Raw genomic sequence first — 24,454 nt, forward strand, 5'->3', positions numbered from 1 at the left:
CAATTGAGCATCTATGGGACGAGTTGGACCGACAGCGACAACCACAGCCCCAGACCCTGCCCGAGCTTGCAGCAGCCTTGCAGGCCGAGTGGGCCACCATCCCCCGGGACGTCATCCGTACTCTGGTTGCTTCAATGGGCAGGCGGTGCCAGGCAGTTGTAAACACACGCGGAGGCCACACCCGGTATTGACTCCAGATGACCTTGACCTTGGTGGTGTGTCCTATCACTTACTCACAATGGACTAGAGTGAATTGTGAACAATCCTGCAACATTTGGTAATTATCGGACTCACCATTCAATAATTAAATCAATTCTCCAAATGTTACGACAATGTGGTTTTGCGTTTCTTCTTTTGAAGAGTATATATGTTGAGACAGGCTTGTAAATGTTGTATGTTGAGACTGGCTTGTAAATGTTGTATGTTGAGACAGGCTTGTAAATGTTGTATGTTAAGACAGGCTTGTAAACGTATGTTGAGACAGGCTTGTAAATGTATGTTGAGACAGGCTTATAATTGTTATATATTTTGAGACAGGCTTGTAAATGTTGTATGTTAAGACAGGCTTGTAAATGTATGTTGAGACAGGCTTGTAAATGTTGTATGTTGAGACAGGCTTGTAAATGTTGTATGTTGACAGGTTTGTAAATGTATGTTGATACAGGCTTGTAATTTTCAAAAAGTCCAATTTTGTTTATTGGGTGAAACGGTGGCTCCTAAATAACACAAAAAGCTAGTTTGCCCCATTACTGATTTAAATTTAATTCATTTGTTTTAGCAAATTCATTACCCAAAGGAAATCTCGCAAAATTTGCTAAGCCAGCAGGTGCTTGGGAGTGTGACGTGTGTATGATTCAGAACAAAGCCGAGGCCAGCAAATGTGTGGCATGTACAGCTGCAAAGCCAGGTGCTAAAGCTGCATCCCCTAGAGGTACGTCTTCTTATTAGTCGTGATGAGGTGGGATTAATGTTGCATTCGGGTATGCTCAGAAATTTGTATTTTGAGTTGTAAACTTGGACTTATAACCTTTCATTGGGTGCAGTTGTAAGAAAGTAAGTTATGTCACCTCAAAATAGTCAATAGCAGTGAATCTCTCTTAAAGATGTAGCTATTTTCACTAATAATAAAATAAAGTATCTTAAATAAAATAAAAAATCTGTTTAAAATAATTCTGCTATACCTCTCAATTAAGTTTTATAATATTATGCTATTTTATCGACTTATATGTTTGAAGTTTTTATGAATTATGGTTGATGTAATTTTGCTAGTTGAAAATGAGTTCAGAGAAACATTTTGTTCCCATTTTTCTTCTATTTTCGAAAGATGAACAGTCGGTCAGTTAGCTATTTTTGTTCCTACAGAGTATACAATTCGGAAATACAATTTTCAAATGCTATTATCAAGTCAGAAATGTTGAAACTAATTAAGAGCACACTAGAATGCAGCATTAGCCCAATGGTAGAGTGCCCACCTGAGCTGCTGTGGGTCGCATAATTGATTGCCCTCAGTGGACATGGACTTTTTCCCATGCCAACTAGTACCCAGTGGTTGGCCAATCAAAGGCTGTGGTTTGAACTGTTCTGCACATGAGAAAGAGAAGGAAAAAAGTCTGCTTGCTGCTTTCTTGATCAAATGTCGAAATAACTATTTGTTAGACAATAAATAGTTATATTTAATATAACATGTGCTGAGATGTTGTTGAACCAATATTCCTTTCCTTTCCATTAATACTGGTTTGTGGAATTAATGTAATGAAGTCAGTGAAGTCAAACATCAGTGCAGTATTAACTTAATTTTTTTTTTTTTTTTTTTTTTTTTACCTTTTGTCTCTAAATAAATAGATTTTCAACTTTTTATAAAATTGCTGCATAATTTTTTTTTTTCATAACCAACTCAGCAACTGATGAAAACAACTCTGACACCTCTTATGAGAAAGTCTGTGATCTAATTATATTTGTTTCTGATGCTGAAAGTTTGCCACAGCTGAAAACTTTAATAGTTAATAGTGTTATTTAATTTTAATTACAAACATGAATGTTCATTGAATGATAAACTGATCTGCATTAACAGCACAAGTTGACAATAGTTGTAGTTCTTGTAGTTGGAATGAGACATTTTTCAGACCTGACAGCTGCATTGTACATTTAGAGCTGAAGCCCCAATAAGATAGAATGGTTTTTTATTGATGTTTGATATTCCTAAGTACTGTATCTTCCTAAATAGGTCATCTGTTACTAATAGCCATTTTGAATTTTTTGTCATCTTAATCCTCACCTACTGCAATTTTAAACCCCTTCCCTTTTACAACAGTCTTTCTGTCCCAGACAGTTTTGCGGACTTTCAGATCAAGTTTGACTGAAAGCAATCTTAATCATTTTTCACAGTTATGGCCCTTGAACTTAGGGGATATGATACTAGCATTAACCATTATCACTGCTAAAATTATATTTGGTTTAAATTGTAGAACAATTTTATTAAATAAACTCAGCAACTGATGAAAATCATTCTGACACCTCTTATGAAAATCTGTGATCTGGTTATTATTATTTCTGATGCTGAATTCACAACTACCAAGAAATTTAGTGTTTTCCTTAGCTTGTTTTAGCATGGTGCAGCACCATGCCTCAGTAGTCTAGCACTATCTTGCATTAATCAGCACCAAGCTGCCCTGAGATTAAACAAGCCTTGTCCGCTAATTAATTCTAAAATTGCCTTTATAAAACACCCAAAAATGTATTATTAATTAATAAAATATGCCTTTTATATATTTTTCCATTCATTTATTAAAGCAAACACATAAATTACTTTAATGTTTATTTTAATTAATTTTTGTGTATTTTTAAATTAAAAAAAGTGCCCCGAAAATAGTGAAAATGCCCCAAAAGTGTTTGGTCTACCATGCCTTGCCTAATTTCTAGGGAAATCACTAGAATTAGTCCCCTACTGGTTCAAACGAAGGCAACTATAGGTTTCATCTTCGTCTGTCTATCTATCTATCCGCTTTCCAGATTTAAAAAAAATAAATTATTATTACAGTGCCTTGAGATATATAGCTGAAATATTTTGTGTAGCTTTATGAAGTTCTATTACAGATCAAGTGTGACTTTTATGGAGATTTACCCATTTGTCACAGTTATGGCCCTTTAACTTAAGAGATACGAACATTTGTTTTCCAGACCTTTTTTTTTTTTGCAGCGTGTTGAGATATTGAGCTGAAATATTTCATATAGCTTTATCAGTTACTGTTACAGATCAAGTTTAACTTTCTTGGCAATTTACCCATTTGTGAAAGAGTTATGGCCCTTGAACTTAGGAGATCCCAAAAATTTTTGGGCTTGGTACAGGACATGTATTTCTTTAAGTTTAACAGTACTCTCAAAATACTTGTTTTCTAAACATTTCAAACATTACTATTAATGGACAGCTGTATATATATATCGGGTGGCCCCTAAAAAATGATAACCCTGCTGAATGTGGAATTGTATTAAAATGTAAGGGAATCATAATGTTGATATTTCACGCTAGTTACTATATGGATATTCACCACCTTAGTGAAAATATTAGGGCCATAGGTCAAATATTGTTAAAATAGCAACAGAATCAAAATTGTATGTAATGAAATAGGATGCTTATTACTACTCTTCTGTCTGGTGTCACATTTTTTGGCTTACAATTTTGAATCTGTTGCTATTGTTACACTATTTGATCTATGCACCTAAAATTTTCATTGAAGGTGGCAAATATTGAAATAGGTATGAAATGTCAGTCTTACAGCCCAAATACACCTTCAATAATTCCATATTCAGTAGAGGTACGCCACCCAATATATATGAGCTCTATTATCCAGCAACTGATGAAAACCATTCTGACACCTCTTATGAAAAAATAATGATATGTGTTTATTTTGTTTCTGATGCTGGAATTTCATAGGTGAATTCTACTAATTACATTTCCTTCAAATGGATACTTCTGAAACATTAATATGCAAATACACCATATTTGTGTTTTGTAGTACTCACAAATTGGTATTACCAAGAACAAATAATTTATAAAGTCCAACAAATTTACAACGTAATTTAAAAAATATATTTATATTGATGTATAAGAAATATTTTACTTGGAGGCATTTAGGTTATAACCACCATTCAAAATAAGCTGTAATCACTTGGTAATGTACGTGCATTGAAATTAATTTGACCGTGATATGTGACTACTAAAATAAGTACTGTTAATTTACACATCTTGCTATCACACCGTAAAGATAACTTTGCAGTCCTTTTTGGCTTAAAGTTTTAAAATCTACTTTAAATCTTTTTCAGTTGAAGGTACAATTTATTTTCAGCAGTAAAAAAGAAAATAAAGTGGAATTTAAGATTTCATAGCAAAATAAATACATAAAATTAAACAGCCTGCAGAAACCTCCCATGACATTACTGATTACTGTGGTCAGTTGCTATGCAAACGTTGCTATTTGCATTTTTTAATCTCCATGTCTATAAAATAGTCAACTTTTTTTCATTCTGCCTATGGTCCATTACTTTTCCCGAAATATGTTTATAATCTACCAACTGATGAAAACAACAATCTGACACCTCTTATGAACATATGTATGTGTTTAATTTTTGTTTCTGATGCTGGAAATGAGTAACAGATTTTTTTTTCAAAGACAAATCAACGGGAATTTATTAAATTAAAAGTCCGAAAACTTTATAAACTGACCTGCATTAACAGCACAAGTTGACGATAGTTGTAAATCTTGTAGTTGAAATGAGACATTTTTCAGACCTGACAACTGCATTTTACATTTACAGCTTTAACTCCATTTATAGGGAAGAATGGGTTTTTATTTGTTTGTACTATACTGTATCTTCCTAAACAGGCTATCTGTTACTAATGGCCATCTTGAAATGTTTGCCATCATCTTAATCCTCATTTACTGCAATTTTGACCCCTTCCGGTTTACAACTGTCTGTCTGTCTGTCTGTCCGTCCCATTTGTTTTCCGGATCGTTTTATTTGACAGTGTCTTAACCTTTAGACTACTGGATTAATTTTTAACAAAAACCACGTTGAGTGGGTACAAGTTTATAATTTTTACTCACATATATTCACTTAAATTTTTTATAAATACATGAAATAAAGTTCATATATGAATCGGTAAGTATTATTTCCGTGTCTTTTTTTGTAATTTTTATTATTTTAGATCGGCTAATGGTGATTAAAATTAGGCAAAAAATCAAAAAAGTTGCGTTTACTTACGGGCATTTGTGGCCAGCTGTCCAGTATTTATGTCCATTATTCCCGATAACAGTGGTTTTCTGACCAGATTTTTTTTTTTTAAACCCGAACTAAGATTCATATTGCAATATTTGGTAATTTTCGTTGTTAGTAAAACGATCAAATTTATTATCAAATTAGCTGTCACAATCAGCTATCGATCCCTGAAAATGACCGCGACGTGCCGCCATTGTTGTCAAGTGAAAATACTTGCCGAAAACCACTTTTTGAACTCAAACTTTCAAGGTATCTTCAATTGAAAAAATCAAAACAAAAGCCACCATTTTGAAAAAAAATCTTTTTTCTTTAATTATATTTCCGTTTCCGGTGAGTGTCGTGTGCAAAAACGGCGGGAAATATGAATTGGGGAATGCACTGTATATCGACTGACGTGACGTCGGGCGAGATATCTCGCCTGCAGTAGTCAGAAGGTTAAGATATTGAGCTGAAATAATGGGTATAGCTTTATCATGTACTACTGAATAATGCTACTGAATGTAGAATTGTACTAGAACGTAAGGGGATTGTAACTTTGATGTTTCACACTTGTTACTATATATCAATATTTACCACCTTAGTGAAAATATTAGGGCCATAGGTCAAATATTGTTAAAATAGCAACAGAATCAAAATTGTATGTAATGAAATAGGATGCTTATTGCACTTACTCTCGAGTGCCAAATAAACGTACACCTACGTTTATTAAATTTATGAAAAAATGTTGGTGTCTACGCTTATTCAGCACCCTACGTTTAATTACATCTTTTAAAAATGTAACCCCCTACGCTAATTCGTCACCCAACGCTTATTACAATTCTTAATTTATCAAATGGTACCGATTTTCCGCGATCACGGATTCGCGGACGAAATTGCGGAATTTACAATTTTCTGAGTTGTCAAATAAAATGCCAACTTTTGTGGTCAAATAATACATTTATTTATTTATTAATATACATACATTGTTTTTCTGCTCAATTGATCATTTGAACCATTAAGGCACAACAAAGTATGTTACTCTATGACAAAATGTAAACACACGTTTACGAACATTGTTGGCCGCCATTTTTTTTTTATCGCTCGGCTCGGTTCTGTTTTATTCGGTTGGGTAAATTCCAAGGATGCGTTCGAGTGAGTGCTCGCCTGTAAATCGATGCAACAGTTCATGCAAGCACTTTATTATATAAATTAATCAATTACACTTCAACACTTCATCTTTTCACCAAACATTGAAGACTTGAGTACCGAATTCTTAAAGGTAAATATGACTTTTTAAGCTATGGTATACTAGAGTAAATATAAAGTACAGTTCCTTTAGGATAAGGGGAACTGGCCCAAACTTTATCTACATTCTTTCCTCTTTTTATATATATTTTTTTTTTTACATTACAAATTCCACTCATTTTAATTACAAATTCCACTCGACCTTTTTATTTTCACTTGCAAATAGAGTCTATTAGAAATTAGCAAGAAAAATTAGGCAGAGTTACATCCCTTAACCGTGTTCCAGTTCTGGCGCGTTCCGCTAACAGCTGGCATGGCCGATGACCACAGTTGTTTGTGAATCTTCAGCTGAGATTTATGCATGCCAGCCCCTGGCATCATAAGTGTCCCCACCTATGCTTTAAAAATAAAGAATGTTACAGGTAAAAATTAAGTTGATGAAATTACGTCTTGTTATAATTAACCAATGTGTTAAATATAGGAGATGAATCTAGCGAGCTGTCATCCACCCTGATTGTTTTGGTTTTCAAGCCTGGAACTTTTGGAATTTTTTTTAAAGCTGCAATCTCGCCTCACATTAATTATCATAATTTCATTTAAACGTACAAACACACTTACAGTTTTAATTAATTGTGTGTGACAATAACACAGTTAGTTGTAACAGTTAGATAATAGAAACATGTTTATAGTGGACACATTTTTTCATACTATGGAATTTACTACAAGTTATTTATTTCTGAGCCGCTTGTTTTCTAAATTAAATAACAATAGTATATTTTTGTTATTTCCAAAACACTTATTTTTATTTTTACGTGAAACCAAATTCTGTTTTCATTTACTAGTCAATTTTTACAATTTAGCTAAATTTCCAGACCCTATGCTAATTCCACACTCTACTTATAATTGATTTTAGACAAATTTCCAGACCCTATGCTTATTCAGCCGCTATGTTTATTAGGCACTCGAGAGTACTGCCATCCGTCTGGTGTCACATTTTTTGGCTCACAATTTTGAATCTGATGCTATTGTTACACTATTTGATCTATGCACCTAAAATTTTCATTGAAGGTGGCAAATATTGAAATAGGTATGAAATGTCAGTCTTACAGCCCACATACACATTTAATAATTCCATATTCAGTAGAGGTACGCCACCCAATATATATGAGCTCTATTATCCAGCAACTGATGAAAACCATTCTGACACCTCTTATGAAAAAATAATGATATGTGTTTATTTTGTTTCTGATGCTGAATTCTACTAATTACATTTCCTTCAAATGGATACTTCTGAAACATTAATATGCAAATACACCATATTTGTGTCTTGTAGTACTCATAAATTGGTATTACCAAGAACAATTTTTAACCATAAAGATAACTTTAAAATCCTTTTCTTTTAGATTTTTAAAATCTACTTTTAATTCTTTTTTTGTTCAAAGTATAATTTATTTAAGTGGAATGTAAAATTTTGTTGCAAAATAAATGCAGAAAATCAAACAGCCTGCCGAAACATCCATTGCATTACTGATTACCATGGTTAATTGATATTCAAACTTAGCTATTTGCATTTCTATAAAATACTCCATGTTTTTCACCCTGCCTGTGATTCATTACTTTTCCCCAAATATGTTTATAATCCAGCAACTGATGAAAACAACAATCTGACACCTCTTACGAACATATGTATGTGTTTAATTTTTGTTCCTGATGCTGGAAATTAGCAACAGAATTTTTTTTAAAAGAAAAGTCGACAAAAATTTATTAAATAAAAATTCTGAATCTTTTTATTCTTATTTTATTTTTGCTCACAGAACATTAAGATAGAGCTATTGGTGTCGGTTGTTTTATACCTAAATGGTTTGTGTATTGAACGAATGTGTCTGACCTATTAATCGGAACCTGTTGATTGCAAGGGGCAGGACGTAGCCCAGTGATAAAGCACTCGCTTGGTGTGCAGTCAGTCTAGTATCGATCCCTGTCGGTGAGCCCATTGAGCTATTTTTCGTTCCAGTCTGGTATATCAAAGGCTGTGGTATGTGCTGTCCTGTCTGGGATGGTGCACATAAAAGATCCTCTCTAAGACTATGTCAAAATTACCAAATGTTTGACGTCCAGTAGGTTAATAAATGTATAAATTTCCTCTAGTGGTCAATAAACAAAACAAAAACTCTTCTCTCTCTCTCTCTCTCTCCCCCCCCCCCCCCCCCCACCCCCCCCGTTGATTACTTGTTCTTTTTGTAAAATTGACTGTAGAATCATGTGTACAAGTATCCAGTTGATAGCCTGAAAAAAAATGACCATCAAATAAATAAAATGTAATGAGGTTAAAGAAATAATAATTTTCTTCCAATGCCCAAACAATTCTCATCAAAAATATCAATTTGAAATTTGTTAAATTGTAGTTGCAAATGAATGCACAGGCATCAACATTTTGAATATCACAGAATGAGTTTAATAACTGTGTTGATTTCTAGATTTGGGAAATACATCGACCAGGCAGGCTTTTGATTCCAAGCCAGCAGAGAACTGGAAGTGTAATACGTGTTTTGTGATGAACAAAGCGAAATCCACAAAGTGTGTGGCTTGTGATGTTTCGCGGTTGTGTTGGGTGCCCGCAGGTAGGTCTTGAGGCTCAGTTTATTATGTGTGTTCCCAGCCCTTGTATATCACATTGGTTTTGACAAACAGTCCACCATTAAGTTAATTGAACTCATGAAGCAGACACACTCAATAAACAGAGATGAAAGACCTCTAGATTTTCCTGAAATTGCTGCTACATTTTCTGTTCTTGTTCTTTGATGAAAAGCTCACAGTAATACTGTAGTTTCCAAGATGAAGGATTTCAGGATATTTTTATTTCCTGCAATAAATCTCTTGGAATATTATGTTCTCTCTTTTTTTGCTGCAGGGTCCAAAACAGTGGTTTGTTTAAACTTGTTTTCTACCTGTAATGTTTTCCCTAGAAATTTGACACAGTATGGTAGACTAAACACTTTTGGGGTATTTACACAATTTTAGGGCGCTTTTTTTCTTCTTCTTTTATTTAAATTAAAGACGAACCAAAAAATGTATTTAAAATAAAAATAAAAGTAATGAATGTGCTTGCTTTAATAAATGAATGGCACAATATATAACAGGCATATTTTATTAATACCTTTTCTGAGTGTTTTATATAATGGCAATTTTAGAATTAATTATTGAAAAAGGCTTATTTAATCTGAGGGCAGCATAACACTGATTAGGGCCCATTGGGCTATTTCTCGTTCCAGCCAGTGCACCACGACTGGTATATCAAAGGCTGTGGTATATGCTATCCTGTTTATTGGATGGTGCCTATAAAAGATCCCTTGCTGCTAATCGAAAAGAGTAGCCCATGAAGTAGCAACAGTGTGTTTCCTCCCTCAATATCTGTATGGTTCTTAACCATATGTTCGGCGCCATATTAACCGTAAATAAAATGTGTGGAGTGCATCGTTAAATAAAACATTTCCTTCCTTCAATAGCACTGATTAAGGTAAGATGGCACTAGACTACTGAGGCATGGCGCCGCACCACGATAAAGAAGCTGGGGAAAACACTAACCCAACCCTTCTATTGTAGCAGCCCTGGATCCACTACCCTCTTAATGTTTTTTCTTCTCAGTAAATGTGCTCTTAGTTCTCTCTTATATTGATCAGTTTGTACATTGAATGTTCTTTTTTTGTTCTTGCAGATTTTGACTTGAAACCTGGCAGTTCTGTAGGCTCATTATCAAAAACTGGTGGCATTAAATTAGTTTCCGAAGATGCAGTTCGTAACTTTATTTTTAAAAGTAGCACATCTTCTGAACCAGCCACTACAGGTTTTAAGATAAATTTTGGTGGAAAAGCTGAGAATACCAACGCGCAAACGTCTGAACCCAGTGTTGTGGGTTCTTCAAACACGGGGACGATTTTCTCGGGAGGATTCAAGTTCGAGGGTGCAAACGACATTCTGAAGAAACCTGTTCCAGAAAGTGGACAGCCATCAGGCGGATTCACGTTCGGTGGAGTGAGAAGCAGGACAGATGACGCTGCGAAACAGGGAGGCTTTATTAATTTTGGTGCTGCAGATGCAAAGACATGTAGTGCAGGCAGTGTGATGCCCACGGACCAGGGCAAGACGAAACCGGGAGGTTTCAGTTTGGGTTCCACAGTTTCACAGACACCTGTAGTAGTTGAAATAAAACACAGTGGCTTTACATTCGGTGGTAGCCAGACACCTGTATTGAACGAAGGCGGCACAAAATGTGGTAGTGTTAGTTTAGGTACACCTCTGACATCACAGACAATCAAAGATAAGACGACGACATTATCGGGTGGCACGAGTCTGACTAGCTCAGTGGAGAAAGTGAAAGAAGGTGAAAAAAGCTCCACATTGACACCGCAAGGTAGCTTTTTATTTGGTTCCAAGACAAACTTTAATGGTGATTCCACAACAAAATCAAGCTTTGGAGGTGGGTTTTCTTTTGGTTCTGCAGCCCAGGGAGTAGCCAACAGTGGTGTCCTGTCAGTGAATAAGTTTCCAGATTCATCCGGCAGTGTTTCCAATGTGAAAACCACTGCAACTAGTGAAATATCATCACCATCTACACAAGAGAAAAAAAGTGAAAATGTAGATGCAACAAATCAGAACTTTAATTTTGTTGGTGAAGCAAACAAAGCAGGGTCAACAGGTAATTGGTTTTCTGCTTTTTACGTGTTTATATTTTTAAATTCCAGTCTTTACCAAAGTAGCATGAAGCAGGGCTAGCTTCTGGCGAATTTTCTTTTCATTTGGCAAAAAATTCCATGTATTAATTGGTGTTATGTTGGAAAATAACTCTGGCTTTTTCACTTTTTTTTAAATATAATTTGGCGAAATGTTTTGCTAGCCCAGAGCTAGCCCTGATGAAGGTACATGAAACGGCTATTTATATACTGCTAAGTAACCTTCAGATCTTCATTTCACTTCATAGTTAGGATTAGAGACATCCTTTTGTACCAATTATGACCAGTTTGTTTTAATTATTATTTGGCGATGAGATTGACTAATGGACATCTAAAGAAATCAGCCCGTCGAATGATAGATTAGATTAGTAAATAAAGCGTAAACATGTCTGATAAGTGATACGCTAAAACAAATAGCTTAGCCAGTTTTGTATCATTGAGTTAGCGATGTTTCCTAGAAGTCATTGCATTATATATATAGTTATATTGTTTACAGAAGTTAAAATTTAAAACAAGAATGGCAATTCAATCTACTTAAGTGCTGAACAGTTTATACTTACTTACTTACTCGGACCTGCCAAGGGTCTTAAACTAGCTTCTGGAGGGTAAGTAAATTTTTGTTAAAAAATTACCTCATGTTGTTATTTAGTTCTGTAAAATTTTGAGTATTAACGAGTTGCAAGTTGTTTTTAAAAAAATGCAAAATACTTTTATTTTAGTGATGTTTCAACTATCAATTATAATTGAATATTCATCGGTTTAGCTCTATCGATGTGATGATCAATGATAAAAATCCATAATTGATTGTGTTGGAAAATAATAACTTATTGCTCATCCAGTTTCAATGCCGGAATTGATGTAAACATGTTTGCGTTTGTTGTTCTGTGTATATACAGAAAAAAAAGATGTTAAATTGTTACTAAAAGTAACCAATTATAATCGATAATGAAATTCCAACCAATTCCAAACACAACTTTATTTTTAAAAAATATATTATTTAGTTTAAACAATATTTTATTCCATTTACTTGTGGGATTGATTGACAGGCTTCAAGCCTATATTAGGACCTTTCCCTACATTCCCTGACAAGATGACAGACAAAGTACAACTAATAACTAACAATAATAAAACATAATATATTATTTGCAGGCCAAGTAACCAGTTCAATATTTGCGTTTGGACAGCCTGTGACAAATGTCAACACAGCCTCATCAAAGGCCGTGTTTGGTGCTACAGTTGTCCCGTTTAACTTTGGACAGCCGGCTGTTATGAAGGTAGACAACGCTGTTGGACAGAGTGCTACTTCATTAGGTGGACCGGGATTCGGAGCACCCGCTCAGTCCAGCAGTGCAAAACGAAGAACAGATGAAGGTTTGCTTTTATAACAAACACACACCACCACCCCAATTCTCTCCTCTCCTCTCCTCTCCTCTCCTCTCCTCTCCTCTCCTCTCCCCTCTCTCTCTCTCTCTCTCTCTCTCTCTCTCTCTCTCTCTCCCTCTCTTCCCCCCCCCCCCCCCCCCCCCCCCCCCCCCCCCCCCCCCCCCCCCCCCCCCCCCCAAATTTTTTTCTTTCTAAAGAAGCAAAGTGTACTGTAGTCCTTCCCATAGGGAACGCCATTTTTCATACTATGGAATTTACGACAAGTTACTTATTTCTGATTTTTTGTTGTAATTTCCAAAACAATTTTACTTTTTTGGTTACTTCAAACCAAACAGGAATTATTTAGAAAATATGTTTTTGTAGCAGGATAATTATAATTGATTATAATTTCATATACATGTATCAGTCTTTACTACGTAGTGCTTTAATATTTAATTAAAAATAATGTTACCAGTTTGTCTAATTACTGTTTGTGGTGTATGTATGTATTTTTTGGCAATGTAGTATTTAGAGCTTTTAATTTTAGGTCGAGATGATTAATTGTATACACGTTCTCGACCCGCGGGTTTCCTAAAACACTGAGGTCATATATTATTATAATAATTAAACTTAACCTTTAGACTACTGGATTAATTTTTAACAAAAACCACGTTGATTGGGTACAAGTTTATAATTTTTACTCACATATATTCATTTAAATGTTTTATAAATATATGAAATAAAGTTCATATATGAATCGGTAAGTATTATTTTTGTGTCTTTTTTGTAATTTTTATTATTTTTAGATCGGCTAATGGTGATTAAAATTAGGCAAAAAATTTAAAAAGTTGTGTTTACTTACGGACATTTGTGGCCAGCTGTCCAGTATTTATGTCCATTATTCCCGATAACTGTGGTTTTCTGACCAGAATATTTTTTAAAACCAGAACTACGATTCATATTGCAATATTTGATCATTTTCATTGTTGGTAAAACGATCAAATGTATTATCAAATTAACTGTCACAATCAGCTATCGATCCCTGAAAATGACTGCGATGTGCCGCCATTGTTGTCAAGCGAAAATACTTGCCAAAAACCACTTTTTGAACTCAAAATTTCAAGGTGTTTTCAATTGAAAAAATCTAAACAAAAGCCACCATTTTGAAAAAATTAAAATGTCTTATTATATTTCCGTTTCTGGTGAGTGTCGTGTGCAAAACGGCGGGAAATATGAATTGGGGAATGCACTGTATACAGTGTACAGTATGTTGACTGACATGACGTCGGGCGAGATATCTCGCCTGCATTACTCAGAAGGTTAATATGAGAATTTGAAATTTATTTGGTTAATTCTTCATAAAACCTTTTAGTATTCATTATGGACAAAAAGTTAGTATGTAAACACAACTATATATATATATGTATATATATATATATTTCAGAATTTGGGGCAACTGAGGCCAAGAAAAAGCAATTCTCTTTTGGTGTATCAACCGTTCCGGGAACATTTAACTTCGGTGGTACGCCGGCCTCCACTAATGGCCCCAGTGCACCCTTTTTCTTTGGAGCGGCATCTAATGGTTGGTATTCATTCTGCAATATTTTATGCTCCCATCATAAAATGCTGCGTTAGAATTGGGTCAGTATCTGTGGATATCTTTCTCTCAGTCCATTTGGTGATTCTGAAGTATATTCAAAGGTGGATAGTTTTTCGCACCTAAACTAAAGTCAAAAGGTGTCAACCTTTGTGTTTCATTCCATAGTTAAATTTTTTAATTAACCCTATTATTCACAACATAAAGTATAAGTCCTATATCGGTGAAACTTGATTTGTAGCTTAATAGTTTTTTTATGGGTGTTTGGAAGTGTGTTAATGACAGAAATATAATTTTAAGCGATTTCTGAAGTGAAAATATTCCAGTCATTTGTAGACATGTAAAAGGTGTTTTATTTTCAAATAATTTGATAAATCCACAAGAGTGTCTTTATAAATATACTATGTAGCAACAAAAATACATAAATATTAACATTGAGGTGGGACATAGCCCAGTGGTAAAGTGCTTGCTTGATGCATGGTCTGTCTGGGATCATTTGGCTATTTCTCTCTCCAACCAGTGCACCACGACTGGTATGTGCTACTGTAAAATACTTTATTTTTGCGGGATCAAATTTTCATGATTTAATGAAAATGGGTCAGTTCGCAAGAACATATTTTCACGAATTCTCATCCCTTCCCCATAAAAAAAAAAGTACTGGTTCTCATGTTAATAATGTTGACGTTTATTGTTTACAAAATACAGTAAGCTTACGCAAGGTGTTTAGGCTACCCGTGCTCTTTTTCGTAATCCTCAAACTTGTTGTAAAAACCGAACCCGAAAACAAAACTGAATTTGAAGGCGCAAGTTTGATTTAAACATTATTTATTACTGTCAAAATACTCATTCAGTACGATTTATGATTAACCAACAGGCAAATAAAACCTTTAGTGTGAAAGCCCAATATAAACTACGAGTATAGTATTGCTACAGCATACAAGCTCAACCCGGATTTTGTTCACTTCCAAATTTTAAAATACTGTGATGTTTACTTCCGTTTTTGTTTTTTTTGACATGTGTATTGCTTTCATCGCCAGCACTTATGAATGAAAACCATACAAAACTTCATATTGTGTATTATCATGTAATATATTGTCTTTTCTTTGATATTGCTTCTTGATATAAAGTTATAAGTGTCACTTTGTTATTACTATAGTCACATGCAACGGAAACTAACAAAGTCTCGGATCTGATTGAACGAAACTACAATTATTTATTTAATTTTAATGTCCAATTTTCGCCAGCCTTTAATTTCACATGGAATTTTTTTCACAAATTTTATTCAAACACAAAAATAAATTCCACATGAAAATAAAGTATTTTACAGTATCTTGTCTATGGGATGTTGCATATAAAAGATCCCTTGGAAAAATATAGTGGGGCTTCCTTTCTAAGACTAGAAAAATTACCAAATGTTTGATATCCAATAACTGATGATTAATAAATCAATGTGCTCTAGTGGCGTTGTTAAACAAAACAAACTTTTTAATACTCACATGTTTATATTGGTGATTTTTCTGTAATTTCATTGCAGATTCAAAAGACCAGAAACCAACTGCCTCAAGCGGTAGTGCGTTTGGCTCTTTTGGCTCGGCTGCCACGAGCGCTTCAGCCTCTCTCTTCAAAGTTGGTTCATCCCAGAATTCTACACCGTTTAGCAATCGTGGATTAGTGTCATCGTTTGGAAACGGCACGACTGGTCCAGGAACTCTGGCATTCGGTGCATCGGCCCCTCAAACAGCTGCTACAACTCCATTTAGTATCGCCAGCAATGCCGCCCCTTCGTCTTTTGGCTCATCATTTGAAAATGGACCGACCGGTGCAGGAACGCTGGCCTCCGGGGCTTCATCGTCTTTTGGGGTGTTTGGATCTTCCGTACCGACCTTTGGGTCAGCAAGTGCAACTACTCCTACGTTTGTGGCTCCATCACAAGGAGCCCAGTTCGGGGCAACTCCAGCATTTGGAGCCTCTTCAACACAGCCAAATACGGGTAAGAAATACATTGCATCTGTAAATAGGATCAAATTATTCAGAGGAGACTACAGATCTGTTGGTATAATATAAATTAGCCTACGAAATTTGACGAGAAGTTGCGATTAAAATAATCACTGACTGACTTCAAGTCAACTACGCGAGTAACGCACCTGCACGTTCGCAATCATCTGATCAAGTGCCCATATCTGAGGTCGAAAATGTTCAAGGCAGTTACGGTACTTTGTATTGATCACAGATCTGGCAGAGTTCAATTTGTCAGTGACGACAACAACTGTGTTATGCGCGTGGATACCCCAAAGTCGGTCTCGACCACCTTCCCTAATACCGTTCACGGATATAACTGAGATATTGCCGGAAATTTCCGCAAATATATTTCACGGAAATGACCAAAAGGGCGCCATTTTTGTAAATAGTATTATGGGATACAAAATGGATGCACCCATAAGATAAAAGTTATCGTTTTCATGTGGCGAACAGATTACGAAATGCATACGCAAAATTCAACAACTTGAGTCTGAATCTGGTAGACAACAGGATACTAGTATACGAAATACACAGTACTTGAAAAATATTAGCATGCACCGTGTGCACCCAGTTTTAAAAGTTACATGCACACACAAAAATCAGCATGCACCAGTGCTTGTACTAACACTGCATTTCGAGCCCTGGACTACAGATTTCATCTCTGTCTGTCCCACATATAGTTTTACTGGACTTTTTTTTATTATAATTATTTTTTATATATAATACAATGCTGCAAGATATTGAGCTAAAGTTTTGTGGATAAATTTATTGTGTACTGTTATAGATCAGGTTTGACTTCATGGCAATTTATTCTTTTTTGATAAGAATTATAGCCCTTTAACTTTTCGATGGTGTCAAACGTACATTTCAAGCACTTAAGCCAAGCATTATATAAATGTACAAAAGGTTCCACAACTTATTGTTATTCATTGTAAAACCAACTAGGGCATCATTGTCATATATAATCTTTATTTTATTGTTATATCACTAAGCATACAGGGAAAAATATGTGTGGTGTCGAACGTATGTACACAAACTGCAATTTTTCACCCACACATGGTGATGTCTAAGTCTCTGATGTGTGAGGGCATATTCCAAATATTGTTTCCTATTCCTATAGGGTAGATGTTTATCTGTAATAGCAGATGTAAAAAGCTTTTGTTTTAATCACACACTAAAACAATAGAGATAAACATGCTTGGTGTCGGACGTACATTTTTTGGGGTGTCTTGACGTATTCGTGTGAAATACAACTTTACAAGTTTTGAAAAACGGTCATTTAGTTAACGAACAAGATGATATTAAAAACAAAAACACAGTTTGAGCTAGGATTTATTCTTTTTGTTTGAAGAAAATTAAAAACAATTATCAGGTGCATCACAGGAGGGGATTTTAGAGGGTGGGGATGAACCATCCTCTTGGTCATGTGTTTTCTTTAAAGCAGTTTTTGTTGTTTTGAAAGAAACCTCAACTATTAGCCATAAACTTTACTAGTTCAGTAAAAAAAAAAAATGAACCCCATTAAAAAAAATCAAGGTAACACCCGTGACTACATGGGGTGGGGTGGGGTGGGGTGGGGGTTCAAGGGAACTACCTTGTGACTAGTGTACACATACAAATGACAAGTGACACAAAAAAAATTGCCACTAACTACATGTATGACTGAGATAACAGCACCATGCACAGAACATTTTCATTTGGGGTAACTGTGGCTGTTGCAATCCCCACATTTTAGAGCCTTGAACAAGGTGCAAGTGACATATTTGAATATTTTGTCATTTATTTGTATTAAGTGTCTTTATATTTATTGAATTCACACAATATAATTAACTATATAATTATACCAAACTTGTCTCACTTGAATGAGGTTTTAAGAATGACCTATTGGTTTACCTGACCACGGAATTGCCCTTAGGAGATAAGAAAACAATTCTGGATTTATTATTTTTTGGCAATGGCTCAAGATATTGAGCTGAAATTTTGTGTATAACGTTATGATATACAGTTACCGATAAAGATTGACTTCCATGTCGATTTATATATTTTAGAGTTATGGCATTTGAATTTAGGAGTGCCTCAAGTGCCTCAAGATGTTGAGCTGAAAGTTTGTGTATAGCATTACAGGTTAAGGTCAAGTTTGACTTCTTTAATGGTGATTTACCCTTCTTTGTTTTTATGGATTTATGACTCTTGCAGTATTCTCAGAATGCTTGTTATCATTACATTTGTAGTAATTGGATTATTATGACTGTTGGATGTGGTGTTTTTATGCAAGACTTCTTTCTGCTGTTTAAATCTGTACCAAGAGAGAAGTTTGTGTAATGTGTTTTGCCAGGAATGTTTTTTCAATCTACCTAAAAGTATTCAGACATGATTGTTTTCCGTTATAAAACGGATTTCCGTTTTTAAAATATTCTGTTACCAATATTTATTTTCCGCTTGTTATATTTTTAACGAGTTGTCATTCGGAGCACTTCGCCCTAATTTATTGTGCCAGAGAAAATAAAATTCGCCAGGATATACCGAAACTAGCCGAATATTACAATCTAAACTTCATGACTGGTCCCGTATTGTGATTGGCCTACGTTTTCCAGTAGACCAATGATTTACTGCATAACAAGTTGGCCACAGTTTGCCTTTTGAAAAAATGGTGTCGCTTGTTGTTGAATGTGAATTTGATGTGGCAAAGTTAGAAAAAAAGAATAAAAACCGGATAAAAATTGAAATTGACTAGAAAAAAACTGTTGAAGGATATCCAAAAAATAAATAAAGATAAATAAATAAGATGGATGCGACTACATATCAGTAATGTGAGTTTCATTATTATCATTTCCTTTTATTTTCATAATTTGTATAACCATTTGGCTCAGAAGTACTCAGTGCATGGTCCATTTTCAAACTTTTCCCATGGGGAGCTTACAGCGCCCCCCAGACCCCAAACTGGAAAGCCATCTCTCAGTCTGCATTAATAGTGCTAGGGTGCACAATCATGTCTGAGTATTGGGAAAAATTTATTTATTTTAAAATTAAATATGAGTTTATTACAGGGTGTTAAGGGTTTAAATGTATTTTTAGTAAAAATTGACATAAAATACAATCTGTTTACAGGTGGATTCCAGTTTAATGCAGTGTCCAATACGAATTTCAGTGGGAATACAAGTGGACCATTGCTCCAGTTTACTGGTAGTAAACCGGTAAGGCACTTGTGTTTGTAGCCTATTAAACTTTGTGTTATTGATATCAGTTTTAATTGTACTATTTCTTGTGAAACATTTAACAAAAAGGTTTAACTAAAATTAATGGTAGGACTGGGGAAATTTATATCTCCACCCTCGACTCCTTGGGTGTAAGATTAGAGATTTGATAAACTGAGTGGCTCTGTTAGTTGATATGTTATCTATTTAGAGAATAACTTGTTTTGTATTTGACCATTTGCAGATGTTAATGCTGGTTTTACTGTCACAAATTGAGTTAATTTGTTCTAATCAACATATCAAAGTACAGTGAGTTGTAGTATGTGGAGTTTGTGAATGACTTTGCAAGATTGCGAGATTAGTGTACATATGTGGATTTGTATGAAAGTACATGGTAGTATTATGTGGTGTCGTGTGATTGAATATTTTTCATTGAGTATATGGAGTTGTGCAGTTGTGTGGGTTTGAAGGAGTATGCTGAGTTACTGTATAAGATTGTCGATTTGTAACAGTATGTCGGGTTGTATGAATTTAATGGGGCTTTTTTTCACTTTTAATATATAGAGTTATACAAGTATGTGGGGTTTTGGGAGCATGCTGAGTTAGTGTTACAAATTGACACAGTATGTGGGGTGTTATGAATGTAAGGGGCTTGTATGAACGTGAATATGTTTCATTGGAGTATATGGAGTTGTACTTGTAGGTGAAATTATGGGAGTATATGGAGTTGATGTTTGAGTATAAATAGTAATATTGTTTGCTTGAGTGTATGGAGTTGTACTAGTAAGTGGAAGTATATGGAGTTAATGTGTGAGTATTGTATTATGTCTAGACGGAGAGCCCAGCTGGAGTGCCTGTCCAGGGCTCGGGGTCATCTGGGTTTGTCTTCCCCTCCCAGCCACAGGCCGCGTCTCCGGCGCCAGCCTTCAACATGCCACAACCAAGCAGTTTCACTGGCAGTTCAGTGGGAGCATTCACCATGGGGTAATAAAACATTTGATTCGTCAGTGGTTTATAGATGGTTGTTCCTTTTTCTTTGGTTTGCTTTGTTTTGTATTCCTAGAAATGGATGCAGGGCTTGACACTCGACAAAAATATGGTGGCCGGGAAAAAAAATGTTCTGTACCACTAAAATTTAATTTTCAGTGACCCAAACTAGCTTTAGGTAGCCCAATCACGTAATATTCATATTTCAGGTTTTATGTGGAGTAATTATGTGCAATAAAATTATCAATAGTGGCTCATATGTTATAAAAAGAAGATCTCCAAAATAATATTATTTGGGCAACTAAAGCCATTATTTTTTAATATTGAAGTCGAGCCCTGGAATGTGTAACAGTATTCATCCCATGTTGTTATTATTAGTCCCCTACTGGTTCAACCTTTTCTGTTAACAGGCTACTTTTCCTACTACGTTTTCGTCAAAATACCTACTTTTTAAAATACTTTTTTGTTTTGCTTTGCCATGCACAATTTCAAAATGTCATGCATCTCTGTAAAAATGTGCATATTTCTTGTGTTATAAAGGTCAAGAATTTTGGGGATTTTTTTTTTTATTGCAGCATGATTTATCTTGTAATTTGGTGATATGATCTTAATATTTTAAATGTACACCCTCAAAAGTCCATGTAAGATGAAATTTAAATATGGATACTATACTGTTGGCAGTTCCCATTGATTCATAGGCATGTCAAAATATGTGGCATTTTATAAGAAGAAAATACAGCATGTCAGCTGACATTTGTATGGTTAGTAACTTTGGTGTGGGTTGGCAGCAAACTTTCATAATATTAATTGTCCAAATTTTTGGGAGTCAAATGTTAATTACTGTAATATATGTGTACACATTGTTTCATATTGGAAGCATTCTTGATTTCCTGTCATCATAAAAATTTTCATGCATGGGCTAGTAACTGATTAAATCCAGTAATTTGTCGAGTGTTCTGTTAGGAAGTTGTTTATGCTTTCTTCAAATGCTAAGCAACTAAGAATTTTTCTAATGTTTGCCTTTTTTTTTTTTTTTTGTGTTGGAAGTGAGGAAAAAATAAAGAAGTTTGTCCGAAAACTAAAGAAATGAAGGTGCTTGGAATGTTGACTGAGGCGTATTAACATACTGATGATGTCGACAACAGCAGAGACCTTCATTGAATCAAAATCTCATGTTGCACTCACTTCTCGTAACTTAGCAATAACAATAATTATGACCATTTAGTTATTGCTTTAAACAACAATGTGGAGTCTTTCAACTAAGTACTGAAGATCATTATTCTGCAAAGAATATAAACAATTAAGAATCTTGAAACAGGCTTTTTGTGAAAGACCAAATAGGTGATCATGAAGGTAACCTGTTAACAAAACACCCTGCTCAACCCCTGCAATTAAGAAAATGTCCACAACAAAAAAACATGCCATTAAAAAACCCTGAATATATTCCATGGCAATTAAGTGACGTGGAGAATTAAAAACTCCACAGCAATCTCTACGACATTGCCGATTGCCGTGGGCAATTACAGGGGTTGCTACTAATGTAAAGGATAAGTAATATTGCAATTAGATTTAATATTTTCGTCACATTTTTCATACATCTCAGTTACAATGGTTGTCTTTCTGGGGTTTTTTTCTTCTTCTTTTTTTTTGTGTGTGGATTCTTTGTAATATATTTTGTGGGTTTTTTTGTACAATTTTAGATATACAATAAATGTTACATATGAGGTCTTTCACAGTTAACATTTCAGGAGTGTACAAACAAAACTATTTTAAGGGTAGAATAGGGTAGAATACCCTTTCAAAATTGTGAATGGCTCCTAAAGGAATTTCACTAGAGGTATTTTTAGCAAGAACTAAATAAACGAGTGAAAAAAGTATGTTCTGGAGATTGACTGTCGCATAAAAGTCTGTTTGCTTTATTTGTTGTGAATGCTTTCCATTTATTTTAGTAGCTTCAGTGTTCACAATAAACTAAATAGTGATTCTGCATATTCATCTGGGGCTTGTAACTCGAAGCAGTCATAAATATGTTGGTGTTACATGTTAGCCATGACAGCGACAGCACTTTGACAATTGTAGGAAGAAAATAGTATAATCCGAAACACACATAGCTATGGCATATTTTACAGTGTGGCAGCACCATTTGGCTCCTCTGTCTGTGTCTTTCCCAATCTCAGGGGCGGGATGTAGTCCAGTGGTAGTGTTCGCTTGATGCGCGGTCGGTCCGGGATCGATCCCCGTCAGTGAGCATATTGGGCTATTTCTTGCTCTAGCCAGTGCACCACGACTGGTATATCAAAGGCTGTGGTATGTGCTATCCTGTCTGTGGGATGGTGCAGATAAAAGAGTCCTTGCTGCTAATCGAAAAGAGTAGCCCATGAAGTGGAGGACAGTGGGTTTTATCTCTCAATATCTGGTCTTTAACCATATGTCCGATGCCATATAACTTTAAATAAAATATGTCGAGTGCATCGTTAAATAAAACATTTCCTTCCTTCCTTCCTATCTCCTTCCCTCACACTCATTTCCCCCCTCTCTCCCCTTCCCATCTCACTAACTCATCTCTCTCACTTACTCTCTGTCTCTGTCTGTCTTTGTCGCTCTCTCTTTCTATCAAGTGTCAAAATAAGTAGTTTACAAAATGTGCTGAGGTGTTGTTACAAATTATGCTTTCCTTTGATAACAATCTAACGATCATGTTGTTAACTTAAGGTTGTAAATACAAATGGAGAAGCGTGCAAAGATTGGGATTGGTACATTTGTTGCAGAAGATCATCTTGTATCATCCCACACAATTCAGTAATATTTGGTCTATGTAATATACTATACTATACTATCTAGTTAACTTGAGGGTCACACCACCCTTCACCTTTTTAATAACACAAAATGATGGTACATCCATATTACGGTTGGTCCAGAGTACAAATAATTATTGTCATAAATCTGGAAATTAATTATTGTCCTGGTTAAGGAGTAAAGTTTACGAGTGGTTCGTGATACACACCTAACTTTTTTTTTAGTACTGCTTTCCGACTACCTTACATTAGTATTTCCTTCCTACTGCTTCGAGTTACAAGCCTCAGACGGCTATAAGTTGTAAATGTTTTAAATATCCTCAATCTCTACATATCTCTATAATCCAATCCCCCCACCTCCACTACCCACATTCACACAAAAATAGTCAAAATGATTTGCATGTTGGCTGTAGTTTTTATGAAACCACATTGCTCAAAAGTGAAGAAATTATTAGTGTGATGATGACAGGAGTGTGAGTTTCCTTTTTAGGAGATGTATACAAATAATTTTATTGTTGTTACTATTGGTAATAAATGTCAATTTTTTGACAAAATTATTACTAAACTATATGGGTTCGGACTGGTTTTCAAAAAAGCTTAAGATATCAAAATATGGGTAACAAGGTTGGTTATAGCTTTTTGAAAGTATATCGCAGTTACATTGAAAATTATCATATCGGTTTATAGCTAGGACTTTGCGATATCTAATGCTTACCTGCTTGATGTCCAAGCAAGGTTTTTGCTAAAAGGGTACAAAAGGGTAAAATTACTTACCCTAAAATATTGGAAATTGATGGATACATTTTTTATTTTTTAGAAAGATTATTGGGACAGAACGGTTGTTTAAAATTTGTCAAAGTCCATTAAATGCAGTGTCCAATTTCAGAAGATTTCAAATCCATAACCACCTGGTAGAGGCACTTATCATCAGTTCTGTTTTTATTATGTACCCTCGAATTATTTTCTGGCAGAATGCCTGCAAAGGACATTATTTTGGTGTGTTAAATAATATAACATGCGACTTAATGAGTAGCAGTATTTTATGGCAACTTTGTATTTACTCCTCCTCCACTTGAATTATCAATCTGTTAATCAAATTTCCTTAGCGGCATTTGCTTAGATGTTCTGGGTTTGGGGTTATTCCAGTAGTAGAAATATTAGAATTATCTCTTTTAAAATAAACAAACCTTACAAGATGTTTCTATTCATAGTGAAATATTAGACTGTTTCTTGTGTGTAACTTTTCTACTCTTGTAAAAATTGTTTTATAAT

The 24,454-nt window shown here is 34.9% G+C and overlaps 1 protein-coding gene and 3 non-coding genes across 6 annotated transcripts in view; all 4 read left to right on the forward strand.

The window, feature by feature from the left end:
* Positions 1-22,653, forward strand: part of LOC121375599 (nuclear pore complex protein Nup153-like) — a 56,986-nt gene extending 34,333 nt beyond the window's left edge. For 2 of the 3 annotated variants that reach the window (XM_041503133.1, XM_041503135.1), the window contains exons 19-27: positions 779-931; positions 8,976-9,119; positions 10,214-11,194; positions 12,378-12,599; positions 14,035-14,172; positions 15,722-16,177; positions 19,315-19,400; positions 20,233-20,384; positions 21,435-22,653. In XM_041503133.1, the coding sequence (XP_041359067.1) occupies positions 779-931; positions 8,976-9,119; positions 10,214-11,194; positions 12,378-12,599; positions 14,035-14,172; positions 15,722-16,177; positions 19,315-19,400; positions 20,233-20,384; positions 21,435-21,477 (2,375 nt within the window). In that variant the 3' untranslated portion in view covers positions 21,478-22,653. The remainder of the gene's footprint in view (positions 1-778; positions 932-8,975; positions 9,120-10,213; positions 11,195-12,377; positions 12,600-14,034; positions 14,173-15,721; positions 16,178-19,314; positions 19,401-20,232; positions 20,385-21,434) is intronic. The other variant, XM_041503136.1, reaches the window with a different exon arrangement.
* On the forward strand, positions 2,488-2,559 carry LOC121376585. The gene has a single exon (XR_005958479.1). It is a non-coding gene; the product is annotated as a small nucleolar RNA SNORD60 (small nucleolar RNA).
* Positions 3,847-3,920, forward strand: LOC121376587. The gene has a single exon (XR_005958481.1). It is a non-coding gene; the product is annotated as a small nucleolar RNA SNORD60 (small nucleolar RNA).
* LOC121376588 lies at positions 7,679-7,752 on the forward strand. The gene has a single exon (XR_005958482.1). It is a non-coding gene; the product is annotated as a small nucleolar RNA SNORD60 (small nucleolar RNA).
* Positions 22,654-24,454: the final 1,801 nt, after the last annotated feature.

Source organism: Gigantopelta aegis, chromosome 6, assembly GCF_016097555.1.
Source record: "Gigantopelta aegis isolate Gae_Host chromosome 6, Gae_host_genome, whole genome shotgun sequence".
Lineage (NCBI taxonomy): Eukaryota > Metazoa > Mollusca > Gastropoda > Neomphalida > Peltospiridae > Gigantopelta > Gigantopelta aegis.